A 19762-nucleotide genomic window follows, 5' to 3' on the forward strand; every position below is an offset into this window, starting at 1 on the left:
CTCCAGCCCAATTAAAAAGATCAAATATTAATCAACTATCAGTGATGTCGATAAAACCCACTTGTAGAGAAAAATATATATGTAAAAACGGCTCTTTTGGTGTTGATTGTTTGTTTGTTTGTTTTTGGAATTTCGCACAAAGCTACTCGAAGGCTATCTGTGCTAGCCGTCCCTAATTTAGCAGTGTAAGACTCGAGGGAAGGCAGCTAGTCATCACCACCCACCGCCAATTCTTTGGCTACTCTTTTACCAACGAATAGTAGAATTGACTGTAATATTATAACGCCCCCACGGCTGAAAGGGCGAGCATGTTTGGCGCAACGGGGATGCGAACCCGCGACTCTCAGATTACGAGTCGTACGCCTTACCACGCTTGGCCATGCCGGGCCCTTTTGGTGTTGAGAAAATTTTTTATGTAGAGGAGCGAACAACATTTCGACCTTCTTCGGTCGTCGTCAGGTTCACAAAGATATGTATTAATCGACTATTCTCTAGCAATGCTTCATATGAGACAATTTATAGGATTGAAATAATAATTGAATCCACAGTGGACAAATTAAGAGAAGCGTTTAAGCATTTCTGCAATTTATGTGGTTTTGCTAACAATCGTAGACACGTTTGTGAATTTATAATTCGTTATACTACCCGATATTAATTTAGTCGTTTGATCCTTTACATTTTTCATAGATTCGATGGAATATACACGTTCATGTTCACTTCCAACTCTAGTTTGGGTTCTGTGAAGGTTAGTCGGATCTATTAAGTTTACTCTTGGTTTGTTTAGTTGAAACGCCATTTTGAATCGTGTTGAAATTAGTTTGGTTTATGTTCTTCAACATAAAAAGTTCAGGTTTCCACGAGAAATTTAAAAAAATATTTTAGATCTGTGGAATTGAGGTATATCGTATAGGTATTTTTTGATAGTTTTAAGAAAACGTGTTTTTGATTTTCGTTCTCTTACGAGTTTACAAATGGTAACGGACTTGTGCTGTTATAACTTGTATTTTTATGACTGACAGTCTTGACTAGCTCTACGTAGTCCTTCAATAATTAGTAACAGTTTATCAGCCTAGTGGTAAAGCTAAGCCTCATCTTAATTATACATATACAAAGTTAATAGCGCAATAAAAGTAATACCTTTAGTTTTAATTTCTACGGTACTTTTACCATTAATATTGATTTATTACAGAAACTTGAAAATAAAACTAGTATTGCTCTTCATATTAATAAGGCATAATTTAAGTATTTACACTTGTTTTATTTTTAGTATCTAGGTAAAAAATTAATAATATTGTTAATAATATTCGAGTAGAATTAAATTCAATATTAAAATTTAAATGAAGTAATTCCTATGCTGCATGAAACTTTGAAAGTTTTGAAGTTGGAATATAAAAGTAATAATTTAATGTTAGCATTAAAAAGTATTTTAAAAATTCATAAATAGCTAGCCTAGTTGAAAACATTTACCGATATAGCTCATGATGATTTTGAGCTATGGGATAGAGAAATTATAAAACAAGTTGAACTGATGTAGATTATAACGTTTCTCTAGGTAAGTTTTATTTTGATATTAATAAAGTAACCATATTAGTTACCATAGTTAGGATTGTAAGTTTTATTTTTAAAACTTAAAATTTTTAAAAAGGTAAATATGAATGACAATTATAAACAATGTTGAAAGTGACCCTCGTTGGCTTCAATACAGGCCTGTATCCTTTTTATTTTGTTTCTAAACACCGCTATCAGTTGCTGGCTTGAAATAGGCTGAATAAAATGTGATTACAAAACTGCACAGTGACTTTCTAAACACCCTGTAGATGCAACTAAGCCTAAAGTTATAGCTGTTAGGACTTTAGGGTTTATTTTTTATTTTAATATTTAGCTTGTTTTCTTATTTCTCTGTGTGTTTACATTTTGGGTTTTCTCTAACTCTAAGGAAGGATACTGAATTCTTGGTAGAGGTTTAGAAAAGGAAAACTGGGACAATTCTGGAGAAATAATGGGTATCTTATGGGGATAAGTAAAGAGTTGATTTTGTCCAAATATTGTACTTCTTTATGGTAGTCTTTTCACAAGTTTTGCTTACTGTTATATGATACTTGTTAATAGCCTGAAATTTTTGTGTGAGATCTAATAATGAAACTAGAATTGAATATCACATTTCTTAAGTGCATGAAGTGATGCAATCCTGATAGTATGTGATCGTATATATTTTTTTATTGTTGTTCACCAGAAGTAACTGATAAAATAACCATGGAAAGGCAAAGTTTATGGTCCTAAGGAGTACTGTTTTAGTTCAGAATTTAAGAGCTGGAAGCATATTATATTGAAAGGTTATGTGAACACATTCTTCACAAAACATGACCAAAATATAACATTAACCAAGTTATATGATGTCTAATAAAATTAGTGTTTATATTGGCAATTCTTAGCACCAGAAAAACATCTACAGCTGCCTAAAAAGTGGTATATGAACAGTTAGTGTCTTCCTCCATTAAGTGATTTGTGTGACACTAATGCACAAGGACTAGCAGGATAACACTGAACATTGAAGGTGCTAAATAAATAATATTCTTTAGTAACAATTTACAAGCCTAGTGAGAGAGTTTGGGAAATTGAAAATAAATTGATATGATAGGGTTTGTGCATACGTTTACTGCATAGTAAGTTAAATAATAAAGATGGATGCTGTATTTAAAGACCAGCATGGTAGATACAAAAATAAGCTTAATTGATATTATTATTATATCTAACATTAGGACTATTTGAAACAAATTGAATGAGTTCACATTTATAGTTCAGTGTTTTCAAGCCAGAGTGATACCAGCCCTTAGGGCCTGGTATGGCCTGGTGGATAAGGCACACGACTTGTAATATGAGAGTCGCGGGTTTGAATCCCCATCACACCAAACATGCTTGCCCTTTCAGCTGTGGGGGCATTATAATGTGATGGTCAATCCCACAATTTGTTGGTAAAAGAGTAGCCCAAGAGTTGGCAGTGTGTGATGATGACTAGCTGCCTTCCCTTTAGTCTTACACTGCTAAATTAGGGATGGCTTGTGCAGATAGCCCTTGTATAGCTTTGCACAAATTTCAAAACAAACCAAACCATGCTCTAATGGGCATTTTTTGACATTCAGGGGGAAATTAAATTTTGAGAGCGTACTAGAAAAGTTTTAAGAGTTTCAAAGTTACTGTATTTCCCAACGTCGAAGATGCACACCCATTTTGATTAGGTAAATTAAAAAATATATATATAAACCTAAGAATAAGGTTGCAGCACTTCCACCAATCTTACCAAGATGTTTGGTGGATTGTTTAGTGACTTACGGTACATAAATCCTTTTGCCATATTTTTATTTTTTGTGAGCTATATGCTTATCTACCTTTGAAAGTGTGTACCTTATATTACCACTGAAGAATCTGTATTATTACCAGTAGTAATGTTATTTTAAGCCTGAGAAGTTAAAAAGAGTGCCGGTATTACAGCACCGTATGTACAGTGACCTGTTCTTGTTAATTTATTTATCTAGTACTAAGTAACTTGTACATTTCATTCTGGATCATGCAGAGGGGCTTGGATTACTGTCTGGTATCAAAATGCTTCCTCTAGGCTTAGGTTTAGGCTTTTGAGCAATGTAACCATCGGCCTGGAAGATACAATTTAAAATGTTAAGACTTGTGTTGGGGTAAAATAGTGTCTTTGATATTGGGAAATAAGCTATATTTGTAAAAATTAAACCATAAGTTGTGACGGTTTTTCTTTTAACACATTTGAACAAAAATTGTTGTGTTGGTGTGTTTGTGGCAAGCAGTGCTTATACTAGTGTTTCTCATCCATTGATGGAGCATATCGTTTTTGGTTCCATTTTTGGCACTTGTATTAAAAATTTATTAGAAGGGAGCATGATTATTAACTGTGTGCTGAAGGGGTACTGTGGAAAATAAACAAGGCTGGTAAGCATTGTTCTAGTGGAAAAAAAGATTTTCTTAGCTTTAGAGACTAAGTGTTAATCAGATATGCTTTAGTTTATATTCTCTCTCAGAGTGGTATTACTAAAGTACCAAGTGTACTATATTGTTTCTGCTTCAATAAATCATTCAGTTCTATGCAATATTTATGTTTTGGATTGTGAAGTTTCAAACGTTGGGAGACACTCATGAAAACATATAAAAAATAATTCACTGTGAAATTGTTTTTATTCTTGAATGGGAAGTCCCATTATATATGCACACAGCAGGCAATTTCAACTTTATTAATATTAAGTGCTAAGAGAGCATGGATCTTATTGTCATTGTAGTGCCATGGGACTTAATAGTTGATATGACTGAATTCATAGAAGTTACGTAAGTTTAAGTTACTTTTAGAGTTTTGCTAGTCTTTCAGTGTCATATTTTTATGTTCACTTATATGTCTTGATGCTGTTTTGGTATTACGTACTACTATTAGAGTAGTTTAAAATGTTCTAGGTCCTATACTTACCACATGGCATGGTCATAAATCCAGTCATATTACTTCTAATAACCTATTTAAAAGTACACTATTCTTTGAGATGATCTTTAATCTTCACACTCAAAATTTTTATATTCGTGTATCTTCCTAAGAAATTTACCTGCAACTAGCCTTGAGCTAACTCCCACACAGATTAATGTATTTAATGTGAGCTGCATTGTTACATTTGCATGATGTGCTAAAACCACATAGGGCCAAGAAGTCTTGATTAAACTGAAATAGAAACCCATGTAACCTGAGCACTTTCGAAAGGTGGACCTTTCTTCTTCGGGGGCAGTATGGGAATCACATCAAATCACTACTGATATAACAAACCCCATACGTTCTACAATATAGTTTTCACCAGTCGCTTGTAAAATTACCTTCATCAGAAAACTCGGCAGTCTTTCATCTGTTCCATAAACTCTCAGCACGACCAGCAGTACACTCTGCACTCTGAAAGAAATGATTACTTTCTTCTCAATACACTACACACATGAAAGAAATGGTTACTTTCCTGTTAGTACACTACACACTGAAAGAGATGGTTACTTTCCTCTCAATACACTGCACATGCTGAAAGAAATGGTTACTTTCCTTCTCCTTCCCTTACACCAACATTCAGCATGAATAAAGTGACAAACCATTCAATTACAGTAGAACACAACTGTGTCAGAAACTTAGAAAATTCCCAGACTGCATTGTTGCATTTTATTATGCAACAGCAGCTCACACTAATAGGAAGGTAATGGCATCCCACACTAATGAGGGTAACAACATTCATGCACAGTAACTCTCCCTAAGTATTTACATTGGAGATAACTTCATTCTTTTCCTCTGTATTGGCTAGAACAGATGTGTTTTAAATTACCATAAGAGTTTTAGTAATTTACTATATATATTTTAGTTTTACTGGTTACTCCTAAAGAAAACCAAACAAATTTTATTTTATACCTACCCATTATAATTTCTTAAGTGATGGTAGTTTGTTTTCTTCTATGATGGTGACAGTTTTCCTAACATGGTACCTGCATCTTTGTGGCTTCTATAGCTCATTTTCTGTCATTGTTCCACATGTTCATTCATGCACATCTTTCGTTAGCCAAGTTTCCTTTTCTTCAATTTTGAAATAATCAAGATGACTATGATTTGTCTTGCTGCTTTTTCCATCAAGGTTTACTCTAGGCATGGCTTTATTTATGAAGGACTATCTTCACTCTCCTGTTATTTTCTTTGATGCAATTTCACATGTATGTTATTAAATTTTTCACCTGACTTTTTGGTCCATGTAGTCTCATATCTTGACTGACTATACATCTGTGGTAACATGCCTCATCCTCTTAGTCTGTTTTATTCTGACTTGTGGTTTCTTAACTCCAGGAGAGTATTACTTGGTTTGTTTTATTTTTACTACATTGACCCATAATCCTTCTTTTATTATACGAATCCTTACTTAATTTCTCTGCTGTTAGGATGAGTTGCTCTTTTAATGTGTGTCTCCACCTTACTGATATCTGTAATCTTCAGGCTCCATTTATTTACCTAGAGTTCTTTGGTATTTTTGACTTACTAGAAACCAAGACTATTACAATCCATCATCAATCATCATTGTCTGCTGCTTTTTTTTTAATCCTCAACATTCTGTTCCTATTACTAGGCCTGCTTAATTCTTGTTTCATCTTCACATCCCAGTATCACAGGTTTCTCTTTCCCACCCTCTTACTGCTTGTTGTTGAAATTGTTCTTGTCGATGATTATCCTGTCAGCTTTGTCTCTGTGGGAACTCATCTGTTGTTTTTCACCAACATTTGATATCCACTTTTGTCCACCAGATGAATATTCAGGTTCTCACCTGCATCATACTTCTCTATTTCTTTCCTTTTCCCCCTTTTTCTTTCCACTTCCTTCCCTCTATCTTTCATTCTCTTATCATCAGTGTCTTGAGGATGAGATCTTGCATTTCTTGAGTGGGAATGCCATTGAGAGAGTATTTATTCTTACACCAGGTTTCATTCATTTTGTGTTTCCAAAGCTACTGGATTGTGGTATTTTGTTATTGACCTGTTATCCTTCTGTCGAGTTATCTTCCCTCAATTCTGTGTGGAGAATATTTTTATTTCCCCATGCTGTCAATGGCCATGGTCAATGTTTTGAATATCTTACTCATTTCTGTTGTACTGTCATCCACATATTTTTCTTTGTTTCATCCATAGGGAACAAATCTTCCAGTTCCATATTTTTCCTTTTAACTTCCATCTGCTCCTTCATTCTTTGCTCACCTATGAAGGGCATTCATCTTTATTATTCGTGTTTTTGTGGTGACCTTTGTATTTTATGTACGACAGTTTGTTTTTCTACGCCCCTTTTCTTGTGCCTGCATTTTGCTGCAGGAGGTGGCTTATCTCATCTTCCAAGTCTTTTTTCATGCTCATCTTACAGTGTTTGAAATTTTCTATTTAAAGCCAGACATGTCCGTTAAAAAATCAGCACTTTCCCATCTATCACCTGACATCATGATTGGTGGTTATATTCCTAACATATCGGACACAAATACATCATCCCATCAAAAATAAGTGAGGCAAAAACTGTGTATGCACAGCCCAAAGATTTGCTTAAAAGTATATTCTATAATGAGTGGAAAATAACTTGCAAAATTTAAGATTTAATTTAAGACAAAAAAAAAGCAAATTTTAAAAAATGGTTGTGAACGCTCACAAAATGTGCTTTTTAAGTCGCCTTATCTGTGCTGTTCCGGATAGTCACGTGACTGCCAAACATTCATGATGATCTGACCATGGCGTCTGATAGTAAAAAAACTGGAAAGTCTCACGATCTATTTCAGTTTGGCTTCACGAGCAAGACTAATGAATAAGAAGACAATACTATGGAACCCCGAGTGAAAAAACCCAAGCCCTACTGTTAAAGTAAAAACTGTTACTGCTGGTACTGGCGCTAAGCCTACTCGTTGTTTCCAGGATGAATGGAATAGAGGCCGACCATGGTTGGAGTATAATAATGCGACTGGACTGATGTTTTGCTCAATTTGTCAGGAATATGACCAAAGTAGTGGAAGGCAGAAGAACACCTTCATAACAGGATCTTCCAACCTGAAAGCGAGTGCTGTTAAGGAGCATGAAAACAGTCACACCCACAGTCTAAGTTGTCAAGCTAAGACAGCAAAAGAAACACCTGATTTAACTCCCATGATAAAGAATTGAGCAAACTTAACCAAACTGAGAAAGATCATTTGCTGGGCTGTTCAGGACTGCCCTCTATATGGCTTTGAATGTCAAACCATTCAATGATTTTCAAGAGCTTCTGTTGCTGCAGGAGCAGAACTTTGGTATGAACTTAACAGAGCATTATGCCAATGACAAACAAGCAGTTATCTTTATGAAGTATATTGCAGAAACAATTAGAATTAATGTCAGATCTCATCTGCACACCTCATTATTCTTTGGCATTATGACTGACGGCTCAACAGACACTGCCAACCTTGAGCAGGAGATAGTCTATGTAAGATACTTGGACAGTGACTGTTACCTAGTAACCCATGACAGAAGTTAGAAATTTTTAAAAATTTCGAATGCATATTATAATTCAGATTTTCACTGTACTTACATTTAATTTAGATTTTATTATTGTCTTAAAAGTCATGATTATTTTGAAATATTTTTGTCATAATTTACAATTTCTATTCTTTGTAGAAGACGCTAGAAATCTGAAACTTTGTAATATTGTGACAAGTGGCTTGTTTATCTAAAAATATGAACTACACTTCTGGTGCAGAGTGCTCCAATGATGGTGAGCCTTATGACAGCTTGGGTGAAAACAGTGCAGAATTTAGTATGAGCATGGAAAGATCTAACGAAGTTCCAGAGCTGAGCTTGTCTGGTGATTTAGACAGGCAAAAGCGCAGAGAAAGGTAGATTAAATTTGTATAATGTTTTTATGTATTAGAGTAAAATGTGCAGTATCAGTTGCAGCACTGGGATATTTTAAAAAGTTGTTTTGATACCAGAAATGTTGTTTTTCAAATGAACATATCTTGAAAAATATTCAAATCATAGTGACTGCAGACCTGTAAAATTTATTAAAGAATTACATTTACGAAAGTATACCAAAGTAGCATTTTATGTAACTAACAAAATAAGAATAAAAATGATTTTTTTTTATCTTATAGTTTTCAAATTTCTCTTGAATAACTCTTAGAACCTCCTAAATACATATCAAAAGATATTTTAAGGTCATTTTCTCCAAAAAACTTAAATGTAACTGTTATCTTCATAATCTATGAAAACGAGAAAACCCACATGTAGAGAAAAGTATACATGTAAAAACAGTTGGTGTGGGTAGAAAACGCACTATGTAGAGGAGCTAACATTTTGACCTTTTTTCAGCCATCGTCAGGTTCACAAAGAAAGAAAGGGTTACTAGCTGGTAGCTGACCACATGTTTGAAGGCCGTTGTGTAATTGAGTTTGGAATGTAGAGGGTGTGCTTAGATGTTAGATATATTTATTAATATAGGCATAAAGGTGTTCCTTTGTATTGGTTTATTTTGGGCTTGAGTTGTTGTGCAAGTAAAGCTTCTTTAATTTTGCATTTGTTTATGTTTGTTTGTTTATTTAGTATTTGGGTGTTTTCTGTGGTTATGTTGTGTTTGATTTGTAGTGTTCAAAAATGTCTGAAGGTGACTTATGTTCTTCAAATCTGGTTTCCATTTTTCTACTTTTTTCTCCAATATAGAAGTCGTGGCAGTTATCACATTGTATTTTATAAATAATGTTGGTGTCGTGTTTGTCAGTGTAGTTTTTACATAGTATAGACCTTAGTTCTTTGCCTGGTTTTTGGATAAATTTGGTATTAACTTCAATGTCATATTTTGTTACTAGGTGAAAGATGTCATTAATACATGATCAAAATTTGTACTTATGAAGGTTTATTAGTTTAGTACATGAGAAATATGTGGCCTTATAGTTTATCAGGTGTTATTTGTACATAACCTTTAAGTTTTTATTTGGAGTGAAAGAACAAAATGATCGAGAAGTATCACTTGAAGCAATTTTTGATGTGGTATGTCCTTTTCTTTTAATAATCTACAAGTTAAAATGTGTCTGGCCACTCAGCAGCAGTTAAAATCAGTGTGATGGACAATTTAGCCCTTTGGACCAACTTCAGTTTCATAGTCCAGACAAAATGCTATAATTTATTTTCTTTGTCAAAACTGTTTTTCAGAAGTTCATATTTAGTTTCCAGAAAGTTAATGTTACATATAACTCAAGATTTTAGTGGCTTATCGTGATTTGGAATTTTGCACTCTGGCTGGCAATGTAATTGTAAGTAAAGAAAAGGCTCTTCCATTTTTGATGTAAACAAAGTTTTTAGTAGTGGAGAGAATGTGTTGAATTCTGAGGTAATTTAGGAGTAATTACTGTTAACTTGTTTGAAATATCTTTCATAGAAATCGTAGGCAGAACAGGAATAGAAATCGAGAGAGATTTGACAGAGACCGAGGTGATGGTCCATATGGCTGTAATGAGGTATAATATGAGTTATGTGCTCTGTTTCTATTTTTACTGTAACGTGTTTTGTAAATATTGTGTATTATTCAGTACTGCCACTTCATACTTTTACCATATTTATTTTATTACAAATCACTAAACATCTCAAAGAAGAATGTACCAGATGTGTGAGAAAAGATAATGCTGAATAGAAAATTTTTCCTGTTTGTGAAAAATACTCGTAATATGATTCAGTGGTAAGATTCTGTTTTGGCAGTCAAACTTTAATAATTATCGAAGTATCAACTTCTAGAGCATGCATATATTACAGTCTCTGCCTTTACTCCTTTAAACATATTTATGTTTAATTTTGCTACATTGCAAGAACAAAAATAGTTGAACTAGTGTGAAATTTTAGATGAGTTTTTACAGGATATGTAGTTTCTTCAAATAAAATACCTTAATTTTGTATTTGGTATTTGTATGATTTGGTGTCTTTAAACATTAGAAAAGATTTCAATGTGATGAACTTTTTGAAGAAATAAAAATACTAAGCCTAGTAAAAGTATATGTTTGGTTTTTTTACATCAATTCTCTAAATCCTGTAGGTCAATAGGAAAAATATTTTGATCGAGCAATGAACCCATTATGTTAGATATTATTGTTATAAAATAAGTTTGGGGGATGGAACATAGGAAGGAGATAATTATTCAAATTCAGGTATGAAACACTGATGTTTAAAAGTATTAAAAATAAACTGCAGTCATTACCTGTATTGATTTATCAAATCAAAATATAAATGAAGTTTGTGAATTAATAAAATTAGCATATATTCTTATGCATAAAATATAAATAATAAATTGATAATGATATCAATCTTATTTGTTAGTAAAATAGAATGATACTGGGAACTTAAGATCACACAGTCAATGAGCATAAACAGTAACCTGGATGGTGAATTAGTAAAATGATTTTTCCTGTTTGAGGCTTTAAATTCACCTTTTTCCATCATTTTCCATACAGGGGGTGAAATGTTGGTAATAGAAAACACACACACACACACACACACACACACACACACTAAGTGTAGCTTACTATACATGCATGTATGAAGTAATGTGTTGCTAGCCTTGACAGCATATATAACATTTGCAAGGTGGAATAAATAATGCAACTTTTAGAAATAATATTCAGTGAAAATGTTTACACTTTTCATAATATGTTTGTTGCTGTCATCTGTTTTGTGTGCACTTGTATATGTGTATTAGGGCAGAGTATTAATTTTGGAAGAGGTATTGAAAATGTAATTTAATGTATGTACTGTAATTTTGTTATTTTATTTTGAAAAGAACAATAAAATAAGTATATGGAGTTAGCATGTATTTTGTAGGGTCGGTAAAGTAACAGAAACAACACATTTGATTTTTATGTGGCCGAACCTTTGTTATAGGTTTCAGTTGTTAATTTATGTTGATTAAAGATTTTATTTCGTATAACTAATGTTTGTTTTGTTTTGAGAAATGCTACACAGTTTTACTGTTCTTGTATGATAAATAGTTTTTACCATATCAAAATTATAAGCAAGCCAACATTTTTTAAATTGTTAATCAAAATATTTCATTTAACATATGTACTGTGTTCTAAACCCATTATATTTGCATTAATATATATATATCAACTATGAAAGAATGAGTAACTTTAATTGTTTCCAAACATTACAAATATTTTGTACACAAAAAAATTAAACATTTTTACCAAAGATTTGTTTGTGAATGTATGAACTAGTATTTTTTTTGTTTGTTGTAAGAATATGTCACCATATATGAATTCAGTTAATATTAACTTGTGTCAAAGAAAATGAATGCTCAGAATAATGGGGTGGAGGGCTGTCACTCCCATGAAGATGCCCCTTGTTACAAACTATCATCTTCAAGATTTCAATAAGATTGGCCCAATGCCCTAGGAGTAGTTAGATAAGGTACAGACAAACAATTGCACAAAATTTTGTGCTTTATGTAAAAGTTTTTTTGTAAGAGATGTTGTGTATATGGTTGGCTAATGAGTCTGACTTCCTTGTTTATGTCCCTGTAAAAAAAAAAAGGTCATATAAAGATTAAACTATAGGTTAATCACATCTAAACTGTAAGGAGTATATCATAAAAGAGTGATTAGTGTAGATGTTATTCGTGTATTTTGTGAGTGAATATTTTGTTTAGTTTTCATAACAAGAGAGTTAGAAGTAGTTAATTTAAAGGAAGTGTTATGAAAAGTTTAGTTATATAACTATGAGAGTCATGTGTTGCATTTATAACTTATTGGTGTGAGATCAAAGAATGTTACATTAAAGTTTTTATGCCAAGGATATGTAGCAAGCAGACTGTTTAGTAATAAACGTATAAATAGTGTGAGATGAGTGGAAAACAGCAGACCCAGACAGACAGGAAACAAAGTAAAATCATGTAAAAGATGTTTAGACTGTTGATATACATTAGAGTGAGGTTAATGTAATAGAACCTGCTTGTGTGAGCTTTGACAAATAAGTAGACTGTTACTGAAAGCAGGCCTAGATAGAAAAATAGGACCAGATGGTTTTTTTGAAGTATAGTATATAACTGTAATAACTCAATGGAATGCTGGTAAAGTGTGCTTTGATAGTTTGGCAACAGTACAAGAACTGAAATTCTAGAACAGTTGAATAGGCCTGAGAGGACTTTTGACAAGAGAATTAGTTTTATGACATGCTTATGATCATCTAGTATAAATAATTTGTTGTACATACATTTAACTAGTTTTATATGTATATATATTGTATTTTAAAAACAAGTGAAGTGAATGCTGTTTATTTTTTTCAAATTTACCTCCAACAGTTCAGATACCTACCATAAAAGAATCCTTAGCCAAACAATAACACTATATATTTTAACTTACCATAACAGTCATGTGAAAAAATTAGGACACCCTATGAAAGCCTGTGTAATTTTGTAACATTTTTGGATATACAGATATTTAATCTCAATTTTAACAATACTGAGAGATTATAGGAATATAACTAAACAATTAAACCTGAAGAAAAGACTTTTCAAGATCTTCTGTAAATGCCATGCAACAAAAATGCATATTCTAACTGAGGAAAAAGTTAGAACACCCTACCCCCTAATAGCTAGTGTTACCCCCTTTGTCTGAAATAACTGTAGTGAGATATTTCTTGTAGCCATATACCAGTCTCTGACATGGGTCTGAAGAAAGTTTGCCCCACTCCTCAATGTAGAATTCTTTCAGCTGTGTGATGTTTGAGGGGTTTCTTGCATGTACAGCCCGTTTCAAGTCACCCCACGGCATCTCAATGGGATTAAGATCTGGTCTTTGACTCGGCCATTCCAGGACTTTCCATTTCTTAGTTTTCAGACAGTCCTTGGTGGATTCACTGGTATGTTTTGGGTCATTGTTGTGTTACAGGGTCCAGTTCTGCTTCAGCTTTAATTTTCTTACAGATGGACTTGCATGTTTCTCAAGCACCCTCTGATACACAGAAGAATTCATGGTGGATTCTACAATTGTGAGCTATCCAGGTTCTGCTGCAGCAAAGCAGCCCCAAACCATGACACTTCCACCTCCATGCTTCACAATTGGTATGGGGTTCTTTTCCTGGAATGCTGTATTTGGTTTATGCCAAACATGTCCTCTGTTCTGGTGTCCATATAATTTAAATCTGGACTCATTTGTCCAAAGAACATTATTCCAGAAGTCCTGGACTTTGTCTACATTCTCTCTGGCAAACTTCAGTCTGGCCTTGATGTTTCTCTTAGAGAACAAAGGTTCCCTCCTTGCACACCTCCCATGCAAGTTAAACTTGTGCAGTCTCTTTCTGATTGTAGAGGCATGCACTTTCACATCAACAGTAGACAGAGCCTTCTGTAGGTCCCATGATGACATTTCAGGATTTTTGGAGACCTTTTTTAGCATCTTGCGATCTGCTCTCAGGGTGAACTTACTTGGACGACCAGACCTGGGCATGTTGGCAGTTGTTTCGAAAGCTCTCCACTTTGTTGACTATTTTTGGGACAGTGGAATGGCTGATTTCAAATTCGTTTGAGATCTTTTTAAATCCCTTACCAGACTCATAAGCTGCTACAATTTTCTTTCTGAAGGCCTCAGACAGCTCTTGCTCTCACCATGGTGCTCACTCTCACTTCAGCAGTCGGGAGCACACCAAACTAAATGTCTGAGATTTAAATAGGGCAAGCCTCATTCACAATGCTGAGTAACGATCTTCTAATCACATGCACCTGGTGTGATACACCTGTGTGCGAGTTGAGCCATTTTAAGTGGGTATAAATGTGGGGGTGTTTTGACTTTTTCCTCAGTTTGAATATGCATTTTCGTAGAATTACCTTTTACAGAAGATCTTGAAAAGTCTTTTCTTCAGTTTTAATTGTTTAGTTATATTCCTATAATCTCTCAGTATTGTTACAATTGAGATTAAATATCTATTTATCCAAAATTGTTACAAAAATACACAGGCTTTCATAGGGTGTCCTAATTTTTTCACATAACTGTATATAATATAAAGTTAATTTCCTAACACAATAGCTTATGATCCTCAGCATCATGGAGGGGTGATGAAAAATGTTCATCTTGATCTTCTCATATATTATATTACACAGATGTGAAAATTTAGAATTGATTTAAATATTTTATTTTGAAATTAAAATAAAATTTGTGTTAAAATTTGACCTACAAATCAAGTTTATTTGTATATGTTGATAATGAACCAATCTAATTAAATTTGGAATGTATCTGTATAAAAAGAAGTGAGGTGCAGCTGATCTACCTCTGAAGAGTTAGTGAGTGAAGAAAAAGGGTTAAAATCACATATGTTTATATTTAGCATTTGGTGTCTTTTTAATGTTTTTCAAGTTATTATAAAAGTTATAATGAGTATTTATTATTTTCTAAAGAGAACATAAAAAAATTGTATACTCAAATATGAGACAATCTTTGTTTTATAAGTCTGCAGTTCAAGGTTCATTTGATGGATATGGTATGGAAGACAGTTATGAAGGTTATTACGGAAGAGATAATGAATATGGAGACTTCAACTGTGAGATGGAACAAGGTTTTTCGGGCAGGAGAGACAGTGGGTGCAATAGCTTTGGTGACAGGGGAGATCGTGATGATAGAAGGGGAAGGAACAGAGGACGTCGTGACCGAGAACGAATTAGAGACAGAGATAGAAACCGTGGTAGAGACCGGGATCGTGACAGGAATAGAGACAGATCAAGAGATCGAGATCGGGACAGAGAAAGAGACAGGGATTATGCAAGAGACCGAGACTGGCGAGAAGAAATACCAAATAATACAATAATGGTCAGAGGATTGGCTCCTCATATATCAGAGGCAGATGCAAGTATATTGTTGACATTCTGTTAAAGATAAAGGAACAGTATTGTTGTTCTATTGTATTTGCAATGTTAATAGAAGCTTTGAGGAATTTGGTAAAGGTAGAGTGGCTTGTATGGGAAAAATTGGCTAAAATTTTTTTCTACTTTATCAAAATTTAAAAAGTAAATTTTCATGTTTGTAAGTCATTCTAATATATTTTTGTGGAACATAATAAAATTTCTCATAAATTATATTAGTCTACTTTTTGTAGTAATTAGTATTTTTATGGTAAATTTTTTAAAGTATTCAAGATCTTATTAACATGTTTTAAAAAAAATTCAAGTATCCTTGACTTAAAAGGTATGATCAGTTTTAATTTTTCATCTAGAAGTTGTTTGTGAAAACAGCATAATTGAAACATCCTCATGTGAAAGCTTGCTGTGGATGTTGGAGTAGTGTTTTGAGTTTTTCTTTGTTAGAAATGATACTTTATTTCAAGCACTTAGCTTTTACTGTTTTTCTTTTAGCTGAGGAATGAAGTGACAAGGTATGGATTAGAACCAAAAGACATCCGGCTCATGAGGAAGAAATATAAAGATACAGGTGAGAATCATTTCAATGGTCTGTGTCCATTCATAAATGTATGCAGTTATCTCACTACATCTACTTTCTGTTGTCAGTATCATGGCTTTTCTGCAGGGCATGTGTAGACTTTCTTGATAGCCAGTGGAAATTGTAAAAATTATTTCTCTCTGCTACTATTAAATATTTTGTTATTGATTCCACTAAGAATGTTAAAGATGAAAAGGAGAAAAACAAGCCAAACTTGACCCATAAAGGGAATATATAAGTCTCGCATATCAGAGTGGACAAATTAAGAATTTTCATATTTCTTAAACTGTTGACTCTACAGCCTGTTTCAGTTATTCTTGGATATGTGTGTGTATATGTATATGTATAGCTATATATTTTTTCATAATGCTAATTTTAATTTTCTTATTATACAAATTAAACATTTCTTTATGCAACTTTAAGGTTTTTTTTTATATAAGAAAATGTTGGATCAGTATTTTGTCATATTCTTTATTTTTGTCTCCAAAAACCAGAAAGTCATGACAGCAAATACTTGGAGTTAAATTTATGTCCGTCAGCTATGATGTTTCACACTAATAATATCTGTACTACTCTGTACATACTCGTGCAGGTGCATCCCGGGGCTTTGCTTTTGTGGAGTTTCTCTTACTCTCCGAAGCCGTTCGCTGGAAGGAACTTACACAGGTGTTGTTACTGCCCATTTATGTTATCTCATACCAGCTACAGTCCGGTGCCCCTACCACTGGGCTGTTTTTGGTGACATTGATTGTATGGAGTAAGAAATAGTATGAAGATACTGGTTTCCTGTAGTAAAGTATGGTGCCAGTGAATGTTTTATTTTCTTTTTTTTTATGAGCTTGTAGTTCAAAATATATGACAAGTTGGCAAAGAAACAACATGTACTGTTTTAGCACCTTGACCACTTTATTTAGCTTTCATGTCATTGTTTAGAAACCTCCAGAAAAGAATACTCTTTCATTAGTTAGTCACATGGATTTAAAATAATGTGTATAACAAATTTATATTTTAAAGCATTTGTCAGTTAGTACTTCAATAAGGATGAATTTTAACACATTGTAACATATACTTCTGAAAGTTTTAGGCAAAAATGGTTGTAGTAATGACTTCAAAATTACATATAACAAATGTATTGGTGATGTTTAGTTCTCTAAGCAACCATACGTTTGACGTCACTATGGCAAAACTGAAGATAAAGTATTTGAATTTGCTGTAGTGTATCAAAATCATTTAAACATAATTTTTGAAAATGAATGATAAAAACTTGGAATCATTATTCATGAAATGTTCTTAGAATTTTATTTGACCTGCATAAATAATGAAATTAGGTGTGTGAACAGACAAAACTTATAATTTTAAAACACAAACTCAAATGAAACTATGTTTCTGTAATAGGCAACATAAAGCCTCACTCCTCACCACCTGAAAAAAATTAAAATTCTGGTGTCATTTTTTTTGTTACAAGCTGGCATCCATGTTAAAGGACTAAATAATACCCCAAGTAAGATTAAGTCAGATGACACATTCGATTTTTAGATTTAAGAATCATTTTTGCATATGAGAAATAAGTGCAAATTTTAAACTATATGTAAAATAGTCAGTTGTATAATGTAATGCTGAAAATAAGGATACCATTACCAAAATAGGATTTTATTGAATATAACTTAACAATATTGACGTTTTTGATTGGCAGTTAAACTGTTTATAAATTTATTAACTGTTTCATAAATATAAGTACTAATATTATCATGAATAATATTATCCTATGCTTTAAAGTGAGAGAATGTGTACAATTTAATATCTGATTATGCATATTTACAATACATTACAAAAGTCTTTGCCTCCCTGTACTGATAATCAATTTTAGTAATTTTTTTGTGAAAAAAATGATTCAGATGATAAAAAAATATTAATTTCAGACCAGTTTCAAAGACTACAAAGAATAAAAGGTTCATTTATACATAGTTTAGTGATATAATACAAAAATCATACATCTTACGTATGAAGTATGAGATCACAGTAATAGACCAACATTGTCCTGTTCTATTCAACATAGTATGGCCATTCATTACACACACACACACACAATAAATATATAAATAAAATCATTAAATGCATTTCTGTTCCTGGTTAATCATCTGTAGTCATAACATATTAAAGTGTGTGGTAACAGCACCCAAAAAGCAATGGAGATATCTCATGTATCAAACAAAATCCAAAATGTCAAACAAGTTAACCATCATGGAAAATCAAAACAAGGTTATGGAAGTGAGTGATTACACCCACATCATCTCACTTGCTTCTACCTTTTGTTGTCTGCAGCCAAATGTGGGAAGACAGTTACCCTTAAATTTATTTGAGTTTTAAAAGTAGAAACAGAACCATGAAATTTCTACATTTATAGAACTCCTAACTCCACCCTTATTAAGATTTCTAAAAAAAATGAAAATGAAAGTTAGAAAATGTAAATTGTCAATGATTTATTCAGGTATAACATGGAAAAGTTGAGACAGGCTCAGCTACATGAAATTTGTTTTTCCTGTCTTAGCACACTGAATAAAAGATCTCATTTTTAAACTAAGTTAGTTATTCAAGGTCATCCTTGATAAACCAATGATCTCTGTTTAAGGAATTTTCTATAATTGAAAATTTATTATCAAAATAATGAACAAGTTTTTTTTTTAGTTGAATATCTTTGTATCCATTATTTTTAGTTTATTTATTTAATAAGGAAACATTATCCATAAAAGTTATTACTATTGCATGCCAATAAAATTATTTTAATTTGTGATACAATGACACAGTTATTCCCAAAGAGCATTTGGGATGTCATGTCTATGAAGCAAAATCCAAACTGCCAAAGTTCAGTTAACTATGATGGAAATCAAAACAAGGATGTAGAAGTGAACTCTTACAGATATAATTTTTATGTTATGTCGAACATAGAAATGCAAAATAACACAAACCACTATCATAAGGTGATATTTAGTCATCATTCCCTTGGATTTCAGTACTGCTTCACATTGATGTGACATGCTTTCAGTGAGTTTGCACAGATATTCCTGAGTAATTGATTGCCATCTTTCTTTGAGTACTTCAAAAAGTTTATCTTCTGTATTTGTTTGGCTTGCAATCTTTCATTAATTGGTTTAACTCAGCCCATAAATTTTCAGTCTGATTAATATCAGGTGATTGACATGGTTATTCTATAACATCAATTCTTTTATTTCTAAGATGTCTTTTAACAATTCCACAGTTCCAGGGAAACTTGATTGATTATTTTGTAGACTATTTATAATAAGATCTAAGAAACTACAGCAGGTACACAACACTTTTTATGAGGATATGCAACTAAAATCATGAAAAGTTCATGTGTTTATGAAAGCCAGTATTAAAATTAGGAATTTTAATGTATAGTTTTTAGATTTTTTTTTGTTATCTAATAAAAGATATAACAAGTTAACATTTTCAAGGAAGGCCACTTTTTGTCCACCTCCTGTAAATTTTCTAAAACAAGCAGATAGAATAAATGCATACCCTTGCCTTTTTGCTCATTTTTGAAATTGCATTTGTGTGTATTAGATGATGTAAAATTTCATCTTTGAGAACTCGGGAAATCCTTGGATTATCAATGATCTGGATCAGTTTTTTTAGTATGAAGAAATGTCTTAATATTAATGTTCTCGTGAAATTTGATACATATCCTATAATGCTTGACAAAGTTATTAACTGAAACCTGTAAAAATGTTCTATCTTCCCAATATATAAAAAAA

At 32.7% G+C, this 19762-nt stretch overlaps 1 protein-coding gene across 3 annotated transcripts in view; it reads left to right on the forward strand.

The window, feature by feature from the left end:
• The first annotated feature begins 732 nt into the window (after positions 1-732).
• LOC143244076 (RNA-binding protein 5-like) overlaps positions 733-19762 on the forward strand; it is a 69977-nt gene continuing 50947 nt past the window's right edge. For 2 of the 3 annotated variants that reach the window (XM_076488116.1, XM_076488133.1), the window contains exons 1-6: positions 733-897; positions 8200-8417; positions 9956-10034; positions 15006-15398; positions 15905-15980; positions 16582-16655. In XM_076488116.1, the coding sequence (XP_076344231.1) occupies positions 8260-8417; positions 9956-10034; positions 15006-15398; positions 15905-15980; positions 16582-16655 (780 nt within the window). In that variant the 5' untranslated portion in view covers positions 733-897; positions 8200-8259. Of the gene's footprint in view, positions 898-1532; positions 1553-8199; positions 8418-9955; positions 10035-15005; positions 15399-15904; positions 15981-16581; positions 16656-19762 lie in introns of those variants that run through there. The other variant, XM_076488125.1, reaches the window with a different exon arrangement.

Source organism: Tachypleus tridentatus, chromosome 1 (assembly GCF_004210375.1).
Source record: "Tachypleus tridentatus isolate NWPU-2018 chromosome 1, ASM421037v1, whole genome shotgun sequence".
Taxonomy (NCBI): Eukaryota; Metazoa; Arthropoda; class Merostomata; order Xiphosura; family Limulidae; genus Tachypleus; species Tachypleus tridentatus.